At 38.3% G+C, this 14,240-nt stretch overlaps 1 protein-coding gene across 4 annotated transcripts in view; it reads left to right on the plus strand.

Annotated features, from left to right (window-relative positions):
- CPQ (carboxypeptidase Q) overlaps window positions 1-14,240 on the plus strand; it is a 147,377-nt gene that overhangs the window by 78,986 nt on the left and 54,151 nt on the right. For all 4 annotated transcript variants that reach the window (XR_005953278.1, XR_005953279.1, XM_041413021.1 and 1 more), the window contains exon 5: window positions 14,049-14,160. Coding sequence is in view for 2 of the 4 variants with exons in the window: in XM_041413021.1 (XP_041268955.1) it covers window positions 14,049-14,160 (112 nt within the window). In the remaining 2 variants the exon portion in view is untranslated. The remainder of the gene's footprint in view (window positions 1-14,048; window positions 14,161-14,240) is intronic.

The raw sequence follows: 14,240 nt of genomic DNA on the forward strand, positions 1-14,240 counted from the left end.
AAATACTAATCAGATTTTTCATGCAGTTATGTCTGATAACAAGAACTGGAGTGGATGTATTAGGAGAATCTTGTTCTTCGCATCTCTATTTCTCTCTGTGCAGTCTTGCCAAAGTTTATTTGAAGGATAGAATAAGTTTCTTTTAACATTCAGCTATTAAAATATTTAAGCAGGTACAGCCTGATAAAATCTTAACTAAACATGCCTTTCAAGCTTATTAATTCAAGACATATAATCAGTTTTGTGTACTACTGTGATAACCATTGTGTTTAATTTTGAAAGTTAGGGACACAAAACCTAATAAAATTAGAATAGGAGCCTCTGAGAACAGTGCCTGAAGGAGAAATTAAATTCATTCCAACACAAGGAGATATGAAGTACAAATAGAACAGCAGTAATAATTTTATTATGACACAAGGTTTCATTAAAAATCTATTTTATTGCATTCAGTGTCAGGGTTGTGGAGGCTGACTGAATGTAGGGTCTTTCTGATACTTATCTTAGAAGGTAGACTAATGTCTAATAGCAGTTTGTGGCACTTGCCATCTGGTTAGCCAGTGCTATGTAGATGTCAGAATTTCTGTAAGCACACATTCTTCTGTCATGTGTGAAATTGAGGAGTGCAGAGATAGTTAGGGAAATAAGTTATTTCAGCTTGCAGCCATAGGAAGAGAAACTAGAGGGAGGTGACACTGGCAATGAGACACAACCTTTCGGATGAAGGTCAGGGATTTAAGTGTAAGGTGAAATAACAGGAGTATTAGTTAGTACTGACAGATTTTATGTGGCCTAGGGACATAAATTTGATGTTAAGTCCAAGTAGACAAAAACCCACATCACACAAACCTGGATGTACCTGGTGTTGCAGATGTTCTTTCTGATTTCCTTTCTGTAGCTGGACATGGGGGAAAAAATCACAAGCTCAGAAGGTTTCTCATGCTATGGAGGACATGAAGAAATTTGTGCCTTTGAAAATTCAGAGGTGATACCAACCTTCAGCCATTCCTTAGGTACCTGATAGGAGGGAGGTGGAGCCCATGTACAAAGCACAGTTCATTTGGATTCTAGAGTGTGACCTTGAGGACAGCTTTCCCACTTTTTGGGGAAATGCTGTAATCACTCTACGTATTCCTTCTAACGAATACTCACATGTTTCACATATGCTAAACCAATTCCAAGCAAGATAACTTTCATTTTATGGTCCCCCATCTGTGGTAATCACACTGTGATTTCGGAAAAGAGCAGGACAAGGAACCTTTGTATCTTCTCCCTTTCTCTTAATGTAGTTGACTTTTTTTCACATTTCTGCAGGGCTCTGAGTTATCCATCTGCTTTCTATGTTGTGTTGGGAAAGCGTTGGTTTGTGTCTGGCACAGAATTATCAAATGATAGAATCATTTAGGTTGGAAAAACTTTTGAGATCTTGGAGTCCAACTGTTAACCTGGTACTGCCAAGTCCACCACTGATCCATGTCCCTAGGCATCACATCTACATTCCTTTAGATACCTCCACGGATGCTGATTCCACCAGTTCCCTGGGCAGCCTGTTTCAGTACTTGACAAACCTTTTGGTGAATAAAATTTTCTTACTGTCCAATCTGAACCTCTCTTGGCACGAGGTAAGGCTCTTTTTCTTGTCCTGTTACTACTGCTTGGGAGAGGAGGCCAACCTCCACCTGGCTACAACCTCCTTTCAGGTTGTAGAGAGCAATAATGTTCCCCCCAAGCTGCCTTTTCTCCAGGCTAAACTACCCTAGTTCCCCCAGCTGCTCCTCATCAGACTTGTGCTCCAGACCTTTCCCCAGCTCTGTTGCCCTTCTTTGGACACATCTGTGCATTCATTAAAAGATGGTAACAGGCAGCAGACATACAGAGCCCAGGCAGCTCAGGCACTTGAACTGTCTTTCAGCCTTGAAGTAGGCCAAACATCTTGGAGTGCATATTGTCACTCTTTTTTCCTGCTTTGCCACATCTGTACTTTGCACCAGGTTTACCAAAGTCCCCTGCATTCTAAATGCATTCCAGAGCGTTTGGGTTACTGCTTCCAATAAAGCAAATCTCTTTTAACTTAGAGCAGAAATTTCACCCTGGAAATCATCCGGACAACAGTTGTCTCATTTGGTCTTTTGCAGACATTGTTTGAGTTTGAAAATCAGCCTCTTCTCTATCTTGGTGAAAACTTGTGTCAAACATACTTTAACTTTCACAAGAGTATATAAACAAAGAAATTAGGGACAGATAAACATGTAGGGTGTGCTATTGCTTTGTATCAAAACTCTGTTTTTTTGAGATACACTAATGGACTTGAGTAGGGAAATCTGCCAGTGTTACTTGCAAGTACTTAGCTGTGTCGTTGTGAATGTGACTTTGGTAGGTACTAGAAATTGTGGACTGAATTCTTGCTTGTGTGAAGATATACAGTTCCAGTAATTTCTAAGTAAGACAGGAGTTTCAAGTCTCTATTTGTTAGTATTTTCCATGGAAGCTGTCATAAATAGAAGAATAAATGTTAATCTTCACTCTATTTCTATATAATAAACAGTTGCTTAGTCCCATTTTACTGACAAAGAGATCAATACAATATAGTGAACTAATTTGAATGTAGAAATGAGAAAGAATTATTTTTTGAGTCCACAATTAAGCCTCTGTAGAAGTGCTGTTTTAATGGTCAGCAACAAAAAGAAACTGAAGGGACTACTACTGGTGAAAGAAGACTTGTAATTTGAAAGTTATGTTGATACTTTGAAGACATGTTTCATACAATATATAAAGTAATTATCCTTATGGTCAGTGTAAGATATTTTCTTTCATGTTGCAAGCCAAGTAATGTTCTGTTTCTGTGGATTCATTAATCAGTTCATAAAACCTTTAGAAATTAATTGCAAATTATTTAATAAAATGGATTTCATACCAACTTTAAGTTTTGCCATGATTTTGACTACCCTAAGTAGAAAAGAGGTCTTTTGTCTTGTGCTAGTGAATACTTTATTAAAGATTACAGTTTCACTTTATCCATCTGGATCTTGAAGGACATTCTGGGCTTTGGTAGAATCGATTTTCAAGTTGTGTTCTGCTTTTTGCATCTCTAATGAAATTTTCTGAGCAAAAGAAATGGGGATTATATATACATCCAGAAGTAAATGTGAATTAGTCTTTATGGAATCAGTATGATAATTACAAAAAGTGACCTCTGGAGGTCACATAGCGTGACCATGTCCTCAAAGCGATGTCAACTAGAGCTGGTTGTGTAGGGCTTGGGTCTTGAATATCTTCAAGGACAGAGACCCCACAGACTCTCTGGACAGAAGTTCCAATATTCTACAGCCCTTGTAGCAAAAAAGCTTTTTCCTTATTTTTAAGTGAAATTTCTTCTATGTCAGTTTCTGCATGGTGCCTCCTGTTCTGTAAGTGGGCACTGCTGACAAGAGTCTGTCTCCCCCTTCTTTACATCTGCCACCAAGGATTTATACATTTTGATGAGATCCTGAAGCCTTTTCTTCTCTAATCCCCAGCTCTCTGTTGCCTTTGTTGGAAATGGTACATTTTTTTTTTTTAACAAACTTTAGGCAGGGGTTTGTTTTTCTTTGCCCAGGGAGAAGGGTATTGAAGTTTCTTTTCAAAAGACTCTCTTCCCTGGGTGAGGCCTGATGAACTTAACACCTCAATGGACTGGGAGTTGCCAGAAGATGCACAAGAAATAAGTAACCATTAACAAAGATTACCCTCGAACATCATCCCCTGGTGTGCTGGAGATACTTTGTCTGGGTAAAAATCAATAAAAGAGCCAAAGAATGAGGACCAAATTATCATCAAAGATGAAGGGATCCATAACCAATAGGAACCCAAATATTAAGAATTGTGTAATTTGGGACCAATGAACATTGAACCATAGAATTGCTTTGGGTTTGTATGTATAAATATGTGAAAAATCTAGTAAAGAACCATGTGTGATGGAATGATTTTCACTGCACAACCCGGACAATCTGTGATGAAATTATTTCTATTGCGCATCCTGGCCAGAGCAACATCCTGGCCAGAATAAAGTAATGCCTTAATTCTCTAACACTGAGAAGATGTTGTTGGAGAGTTTTGGTGTTTTTGCGCAGTTTCAGTGACACCTCCATCACATCTGTGGTCCAGTGTAGTTATGTCTTTTTTGTTCTGAGGAGCTCCGAGCTGGACACAGCACACAGATGTGTCTCAAAAATGTGTAAGGTGTGTCTCTCCAGTGCTGAGTGGTGGAAGGATCACCCTTGTTGACCTGCAAGCAGCACTCTGCCTGATGCAGCTTGGGTGCCATTAGCCTTGTTTATGGCACAGGCACACTGCTGGCTCATGGTCAATTAGCTGTCCACCAGGACCCTGAGCTCCTTTCTCTGCCAAGCTGCTTTCCAGCTGGTCCCCAGCATGATCCTTGAAAACCAGCCAGCTCTCCTGGACTCCTTTTTTCTCTCCAGCTCTGTCTCCCATAGGATTCTTACAAACAGGTCCTTGAACAGGCTAAACACTGCTTTCCCCAAGACCAGAGCTCACATCCTGCCATTTGCCTAGCTCCTTCTTCTCAGGATCCTGAGCCCCACCATCTTATGTTTACTGCAGACCTTCACTGCATTCCCAATCAGTTCTTCCTTGTTCATAATTATGAGGTCTAACAGAGCATCTCCTTCTGGATTTATTCCACAGTGGTTTCCTGCAGTTCTGGGAATGACTGAAGTTAGTGCTGCATTGAGACATGTATTGTACAGTTTAGAAGCAACATGAAAGAGAAAATGTTATGTGCAGATTTAAAAAACCAGTAATGAATAATGAGAATCTTAGAAAAAACCCTGTACTAATAAGAGGATAATCTCAGCAAAATTCTGAAAACTTGTGCAGGTGCCAGTAATGTAGGATAAGCCATAAGAATAAAAAAGGGTTATAGTAATCAAATGAAAGACAAATTGAGTGTTTTAGCATACTAGACAATGAAATCCTTTGGGCATGGAGGAAATGGCAAGAACCTAACCTGTGTGAGGATTTGTGGAGTAAGAGGGAAAGATCAGAAAAGCCTCTGTCACAGACTGTGAACACAGGTCTGTGAACTGTGAGAGGAGGAAGTCTTTGCTATCACAGCAGAAAGGCCTGGAGCCACTATCCACTATAAAGAAACAAAGACAAGAGGCATTGCTAGTTCTGATAGTCACTGTGACTGTAGAAGTGGGACGCTTCTGGGAGAATGGATTACATGATCAGCACTCATTTTGGTATGTGTAATGGTGAGGGTGGTAAGATGCATAAATTTCATTTCCATTGTGTTCAGTTGGTGGTGATGAATAATAAAAGCATCTGGAGGTGTGGCTCACAAGGCAGGCTTGCAGCTGACCGCATTCAAAATCCAGTTTGACTTTTGAATGCTGCAGTGATAGCCCAGCAGGGCACATTTTTTAAAAAGGCTTGTGCTATAATGGGTATTAGAAAAACTGTTTTCCTAAGGGTAAACACTAAAACAGTTTTTCCAGAGAAGTTATAGCCTTTCTGTTGTAAGAAATTTCAGAACTTGACTGGACAAAACTCTACCTGATCAGATATAAGCTGATCCTGCTGCAAGCAGGATGTGGAAGCCAATGCATGGTCAGAAGTCCCTTCCAACCTCAAGTTTTCTCCGATGTCTGCTGTGTGGCACAGGGACATAAGTGTTAGTTTTCGAGCCTCCTCTCTTGTGGTGCTCTGCTGTTCCTACAGCCATATAAGGGTTGTTTTGACTTGCTCCCATCAGCATTCTTCTTGGGGGATTTGTAAAGTCTATTTTCTTGGGAACAGTTGAGAGGTAGCTACTCAGGATGGCTTTCAGGACATTTTAGGTCATCACAATGCTCTAAAGCAGTGCTAGTGAGGGTAGGTTCTGACTTATTAAGGGGTCCTCTAGTGTTCTTGAGAGGAAACAATATTTGTAATTTGTTTTGGAGAAAAATCTACTGTTTTTACAGTTTTAAAAAGGGAAGCTTGCTAGTAATGCCTAGTATCACTGTGTACAAGTAGGCTTTGTAAATGCCTCAGCAAAAGAGGTAGTATTGGATATTAGTGTTTATTTTAGCTGAGATTAGTTTTGATATCTGAAGAAAGGAATTTCAAAGATAGAACATTTGGGGACGTTGCTAGATCTGTAATAATGTGGAATCCTTTATATCCCTGAAGTGAAAAATATATAAATATATATACTCTAGATTATACAAATTACTATATATGTAAGGGAAGTCTTTCTCTGATAAGTGTTGAAAAGAGAGAGCTTCTCTCTTGGCATCAACTCAGATGCCATTTTAGCTTTCATACAGGGGTATTGCAGAGATTCTTTACTGATCTTTGAACTAGAAAAAAGCAGATACAAAATCTTCTTTATGCAAGGGTGATATTTCTGTGATACCTGGTTTTGTTTAGAGATAGTTACTGTTACGATTTTTCCTCTTAAAACCTCTAGAAGTGGGTTGAAATATGTAATTTTAAATCCTTATTTTCAAAATAAAGTATTATGAAGAGTGGTATTATTTCTGAACTGTCACAGCTCAGGAATAGGAAATAAAAGATGCTGGAGGACTTAAATATGGAAATTCTAAGTCTTAAAATCCAGCATTTAATCTGAAAATGGTAGTCATTTCAATACTTGGTTATCTTTTGAATGCTCATATAGTTTCTAGGTCTTGTTGCCTTTACTACAATTCTCTTATCAGTAATAATTTATTTTCAGACTAATTTTCTCCTTCACTGTCATACATACTATAAATGATACCAGTTCATTTATTACTACTAGTTATTAACTACTCAGTGGTTTTGAGATTCACTTCAAACACGGAGGTTAGATTGCAGTACTTTCCAAGAACACTTTTGTTTCAATCACTTCTACAAAGTAGAGATTCAACTTTAAAGAGTTTACTGTATGTTGTGACACAGGGGCTCTTTGAAGGTTAATCAGATTTTTAGCAATAATGGGGTTGGATTCTTGTGTGACTAAGTGAGTCACTTCTGTTTCATGTGCAGATCTGTCATTTAATCAGAAGCCTGTAAGTTAAGACTTAATACACTGCATATTAAGTAGAAAAGACAGTTGTTGTTTTAATCTTTTTTTTTTCCTTCTGAACTTCGCTATATCTTTAGGACTGTAAATTAGTTGAGACAGCTAGACTGATTATTTAAAAGCCATTCCTAATGTGCGTAAAATCTAATAAAAGGAGCTGTACAGTGAAGTCATATTATTTTGACACCAAAGCTAAAAACTAATTTGAAGAAATATCCTTATATATACAAAATAAAATCCACTAAATGTGGTATTGTTCCTGATTTACATGTAGGGCATGATTTAATCTAATTGCAGTTTAACTGGGGACAGTTACTGTTTTCTTAAAGGCAAGTATAAAAACACACAAATCTTTGTAGCCCAAAACAAATATGTGGGGAATGGCCAGAGTAGACTGTCATAAAGAGTTTTAATCAAGTAAGTTTTTTACAACTGAATATCTCTGATACAGCTCCATGCTTGAATTTAGCTGTTGATAAAATTACACACAATAGAGTAGGCTTGTGTTTAAGCATTACTGGACTAAGTATTTTTCTTCTGGTAGCAATGCCGCACACATCTTAAAATACAGGAGAGTTTATGTTCAAATATGTGCATTATGTGTGTATCTTCCCTTGCATGTTAGTTTAACTCTAATCCCATATCATGTGTAGTATGTTACACTGCTCAGTACTCTGTGTTGCTGATGGGCACTCAGCTTTGTCATCCTGTCTTCCTCAAATGTTGAAATGCTGAGCTTGAATAATGATAGTGTATACAAAACACAGTGCCCCAGCAAGAACTGTTTAAATGGTTATCTTTATAATGCAGTGCTTGAGAAGTTTTGGTCAAGTATTTATCCTGCTGTTGGAAGAGCTGGGTTGGATTCCAGAATGGAAGATGATGTGTGATGTGTTTGCTGCAGTCAGTGTGGTGCTACAGCACACAGGATTACAAATTCAGATTGTTTACGTTTCGGAGGCCTTTGGTGGAAAAGCCAAGTGACTGATTTACAGAATCTTGTTGCATGATACAAATTAAATAACTATTATAAATATTTTAAAACTCTAGGAATGTTGGTTTGCATACAGGAATGAAGTTCTGCCTGGACACAAAATATGAATTAGGAAGAGATGTATTTGGTTTGCTGCGTGACTTGAAGAGAGAAGGGTTTGAGGTGGAGTAGGAAGAGAATGAGTCAGGGCAAAAAAACCTATATATTTCCTTTCTCCCCATAAGAAGGGGGAAAGGAAATGCAGTCTACAGATTAAGAAGTGCTTTAAGGAAGGATGCCGTGAATACTGGTGCCAGCTTTGCTATGTGGGTAAGGAGCACAAATACATGTTGTTTGGTGTTGCCATTTTCCCACATATATTTGGAAGCTACTACTGTGGATGATACTAATACATCCTAAAATTGCCATGCCATATTTACTACTCTATATTTGCAAATCTGTATATGAAGACTTTATTTAATCATAGTTTTGAAAGCAAGTTAAGCATGATGGCTAAAATTTAGTCCTGCCTGCTGTTTTATTTGCCCACTAGTTAGGTACATGATATGCTGCCTTTCTTTTTTCCTTTATTCTCATGCTGTTAACACAGTGAAATGAAGAAAACCTCTAAGTCCTTATAAACTGAAGCCATCTGGCTGTTCTTAGCTGTAATGCTACCCAAATGTGTAAATTACTAAAAATGTATTCCCTTATGCTTAGGAGCACAGGCCTGAATTTGGTGCTGGGTTCCTCTGTCTAGAGAAGCTGGGAGTAAGAGTTTTTTAGTCATGGTTTAATTTAGTGCCATAAATTTTGCTGGGACTAGAGAGAATAGGAAATTGTGAAGTGAGAGAATATTTGTGAGAATAAAAATGAGTAATGAGTATCTGGGGAAGGAGAGAAGTTATAGGCAATTTTTAAATTGGATTAAATTTGGGATCCTAATTCTTATCTGACTTCTGTTTTCCTCTGATTTTGGTCCAAACACAAATCAACTTTATATGCTGTTTATACGTTTAAGGTAAGTATTGCACAAATACCCCTGTACTGGCAGGAGGTTCATGCAAGGAAAATATCCAGTTAAAGAATGTAAGACCTTGTTTTGGTACTTAGAATTTCAGATGGATTTACTTGGAAGCAAACTGCAGAAAGCAAACCACAAAAATTTGAATAGAAATGTTTTTCATGGGTTTCCAGGTAATTGTGAACTGGATGGGAACACTGTAAACCTTAGTTGCCTGAGGAAACAACTAACTTCTAGCCTTATTTAACTGAAAATGTACATGAAGAGTTGAAAAGAACTCGAGTTACAGTCTAGAGGACTTCACTGTGTAAGCTTGGTGTTTTGGCATACAGATGCTTGGGGTTTGAATGTGTCGTGACTAAAGCTGCTTGATCTGGTTCTAATATCCTGTTTAGTTCTTGGTCATACCCCATGCAGCACTACTTGCTGGGGATGGAGTGCCTGGACAGGGGCCAGGCAGGAAGGGACCTGGGGGTACTGATTGACAACAGGCTGGACATGAGCCAGCAGTGTGCCCTGGTGGCCAAGGCAGCCAAGGGCATCCTGGCCTGCATCAGGAATAGTGTGGCCAGCAGGAGCAGGGAAGTCATTCTTTCCCTGTACTGGGCACTGGTGAGGCCACACCTCAAGTGCTGTGCCCAGTTCTTGCCTCCCAGTTTTGGAAGGATGTTGAGGTGCTGGTGTGTGTCCAGAGAAGGGCAACAGAGCTGGGGAAGGGTCTGGAGCACAAGTCCCATGATGAGTGGCTGCGTGACCTGGGGTTGTTTAGCCTGGAGAAAGGGAGGCTCACGGGAGACCTTATTCTCTACAACTGCCTGAAAGGAGGGTGTAGGCAGGTAAGGCTTTGTCTCTTCTCCCAGGCAATCAGCAACAACAAGATAACACAGTCTTAAGCTGCACAGGGGGATATTTAGGTTCGAAGTTAGGAAGAATTTCTTTACAGAAGGGGTGATTGGACATTGGAATGGCTTTCTCCAGGGAGGTGATGGAGTCACTGTCCCTGGAGGTGCCTAAGAAAAGACTGGATGTGGCATTTAGTGCCATAGTCTAGTTGACAAGGTGGAATTTGGTCATAGGTTGGACCTGATGATCTCAAAGGTCTTTTCCAAACTTACTGGTTCTGTGATTCCATGATCCTGTGGTTATGTGAATCTTTGTGTATATGATGCTTGTTTAAGTTTTCTGTCCTCTCGCAAGTTAAGGTCCTCCTTATCTTCACTGTCTGCTGGAGGAAGATGTAAAGAAAAGTACTTTTCAGTGTTTCGAATAATGAAAGTAATTACTATGCTTTTCTAAGAGAAATGTGTTGATAGGCAGATTAATTCACTAAAGATCCTATTCTGTAAACCCAAACCTCCACCCATGAAGTCTTCTTCATCCGTGAAGGGCAAAAACGAAGATTCATTACTCTTGCATTACCTGATGCACATCTCTCTCAGGGACATGAAATACCTCTGCATGGGGGTTTTCAAAACTTAATGTTATTCTAGATTAAATGAAGTGATTGAAAGTGTTGCTTGTAGTTATTTCCTAATGTTTAATATTTATGATCTCTAAGGTTGCATAGAAAGAAGCCTTTGCTTTAATTAAAAATGGGATGGACATTTCTTAAAATTCTTTTTAATCGAGCAGAAAGTAGTTCACCTGCATTTTATGAAGTTGTTGCATGACAAATGCAATTGGCCTGTGTGGCTACATATGGGATGGGAGATTATTTTTTAGTGGCATAAACCATCCTGCTTAGAAAAGGATGACATATGCACATGTATGTGAATGTGTGGTTCCTCTTCTTAATTTTCTTGTCTTTAGAACATTAAATTTTTTTCAAAATATTTCAATATGCTTGTTTGAAATGCTGCACATGACCTAAAGGCAGCCTATAGAAATCATCATGCTGATGCAGAAGGAAATAGAATAAGAAAGATTAATCTTAAGTTGTCAGGATGCATGCAAGCTGTCTTATTTCCAATTTATTTTTAGTCAATTTGGCAAATATGTATTGCTGTATGTACAAGTACAAATATGTATTTGTACTGTCCTGTACAGTTGCTTGTGGTTTCTCTGCATATTTAAAACAAATGCTTATACTTACAGATACTTGCAAGCATTGCTTTGCAATGCTTGTGTTCTTCTATAGGCATTTCTATAGGGTGGTTTTGTATAAGTTATTGGTGTCTGTGTAGATTTGGAGCTGAGAATCACATAACAGCTTTGAAAGCAATGTGGAAAATGCAATAATCATATGTCCTTGATAGCTTTAACTGCCTTTGTTATTAGTCCACCTATACAGAGTATTATAATGCTATTATTTTAAAATATTTCTTTAAAGACTATAGTGGTTTAGACTGAATTCAGAAATATTTCCATTCATTGCTGAGACACATTCCATCTACTTAAAGACCAAGATAAACACAGTGGGTTTTGTTATTTTATAACTTATGTGTCTTATTTTAAGAATGTCTATGGCTATCAGCACGATCAGTGAAACTTTCATTTCAGCAACTGCTACAAAAACATGATAGTTTGAAAAAAACAACTGTTTTGAAGAAACTTTCGCATGGAGGTACAATGGTGGTATTTATGTAATTGCTCTTGGCAACAGCTTCAGTAAATTTAAGTTGAAGTTCATCCATAAAATTAAGTGACTTTCTCAATCCACTTGAACCTTGACCTGTTTTGGTGTCATGTTCTGGAGTTGGTGAAGAAGCTTTACTGTTGGAGTCTGTAACCCCAAATGAGATTACACCACCTTCTTCTGATTCAGAATTTCCTGCTGTTGCAATATGTGTTGTTCCACAGAAATGAGGAGTAATTCCCTCTCAGACATTGTTGAGATTGCTCCCAGGGAACAATGCTAGTGATGTATTCTTTCACTGCTAAAGAAAAGGCATCCTATTGTAAACTTGGTTGTTTCTCAATGAGTTTACAAACTTGTTCTAAATAATTCACTTCATCTTGAAGCTCTGTTTCCCAGGAGACAAAATAGTTATTTTCTTAAAACCAATTTTTGCTTTAAGAACAAAGAAGCCACATGGTGATTTTGAAGCTGTGGAATAGACATCCTTTTTACCACAGACAATTGGGTTTTCACTCAGAGCCTTTTCTGTTCTTTTAAAAAAATTATTATTATTTGTGGATTCCTTATTGAGTGGACTGTATTGAATCTGCATCAATTGGCTGCAAAGCATGGTGGTGTTTGAGCTCTCTCCTGAATAGGTGGGTTGCAGTGGGGCTGCACGTTCAGGAACGAGCAGAACACAGAGCAGAATTCATTCATGCATTGCCCTCACTACCAGCAAGTGTGAACATGTGCACAGTCCTTCCTTAGAAGAAAACAAAAAGAACAGACACAGTGAGCATTTCTCTTCTCTGCTCTCATTTCAGGAACATTTCTACCTCCAAAGCTGGTATTGTTTTTCTCAGATGATTTGGTTTCAAGCTATGTTGCTATTAAGTACTTCTACTTCAGGGCAGTGTCCCTGGAAAATGTGCTGTTAGCAATCTTTTGTGTTGGCCCTTTGGGGGTCATGACATTAAATCACAAAATCACAGGAATACCCCTGAGAAATTCTGAGGCTTTTACAGAGGGGCCATCCATCCAAGTTTAAGCACTTTTGAAAGAGGGTACATTTTGGAACAAAGATTGCAGCATGTCTATTTTCTACCAAGAAAATGAGTCTGTGCTGGAAAGCAAACACATGTTAAGGCTGGATAACCAGAAAAGGGAGCTGAGACATGAGAAGGAAAGAGTAAGCTGTTCTTCAGATTTTGATCACAAGCTTTTTCTGCTTCTAAGGCATGACTGTTCTGTTTCTTGTAACACACATTTATAAAAATCTCACAGTCTCTTTTCTAAATTTGAAGGGGTTTGGTGCACTCTGGTTGGACTCATGGCAGTTCAGTGGGTATGGTTATTACTTTCTCATGGCCTTTGTTTAATACTATGGGTATTTCAGTTGTGAGACCTGAGTTTGTGTTTGGTTAGATGAAAAAAACAGTGTTGTATGATGAGTACTTGATATTTTTTGTCTTGCCATGATAGTCCATTAATTTTAATAACCAGTGAAAACATGCTTCGATTTATCTGATGTGAAGAAGAAAATAGAGATTTCCATGTCTGGGCTCCAAGTTACTTCCTTGCAATGTTTACTGCATACCTTACAGCAGAGACTCTTGCCCTCTTGCCTTTACCATTTTACCACACTGCCTGCTTGGCTCAGAGTTTTTGTTCCTCCTTGACCTTTCCATTGTAATCATCGATCTATCAGCCCTTCAGCTCAAGGCCCAGCTGGGGATAACTGTCACATTTGTGGTAATTGTCTGATGCTACTTGTCAACAGTTGGAGGGTTCAGATATGCAGGTAGATGTTTCTGGAGATGCCCATACTACTATTCTCTACTGTAGTCACAAAACCTTCTTTGTAGAAAACCCATGTGGGACTTGCCACCATGTTTTAAAATATTCTTATGACTAATGAACTATAAAATATCTTGTCATTGTTGTAGCACACAGGGGATCCTGTAATAAATTAGAGGTCTCTGTGACAGGTTCCATAGATATATAATAAAACAAAAACCTCTGGGAATGCTTTAGTCTAAGTTCATATTTTTTCCTTATGCACCCAAAAATAGGATTAATCAAATTTCATGCCTAAGGGCTTAAACAGATAGAATATGAAAGAAAATTTCACCAGTCAGCAGTGTAGTAGTCCTGCATCACTGCAAATTATGCACTTTCATAATGTACGAGATAAAACCTTTCATTTAAACATTTCTCACAGCTTATCTAGTTTCACTTAGACAGTGGTTTAAAGTAGTAGAATCCCAGATTAATATTCAGTAACTAGCGAACAATGTTTAATTTTATTTGAAATATTTTCTTCCTCCCATTATAAACTAAAATGCCCGCTTTGTGACAAAATCATTAAAATGCTCAAGTACTAACAGAATTTTCTGATTGAGTGTTTTCATGTAGATATGTTTTCTCATAACTACTTTTCTAGGTTGTATTGGTCAGTGGACATCTGGACAGCTGGGACGTTGGGCAGGGAGCTATGGATGATGGTGGTGGAGCATTTATATCATGGGAAGCATTATCGCTCATTAAGGATCTGGGTAAATCTTTAATTTTAAAATATTTTTAGTGCATTACATTTCCAGGATATTTTGTATGATGTCTAAACTGGATTTTCAAT

The sequence above is a fragment of the Onychostruthus taczanowskii genome, unplaced genomic scaffold, assembly GCF_017590055.1.
Source record: "Onychostruthus taczanowskii isolate IOZ18803 unplaced genomic scaffold, ASM1759005v1 scaffold4, whole genome shotgun sequence".
NCBI classification, from domain to species: Eukaryota; Metazoa; Chordata; class Aves; order Passeriformes; family Passeridae; genus Onychostruthus; species Onychostruthus taczanowskii.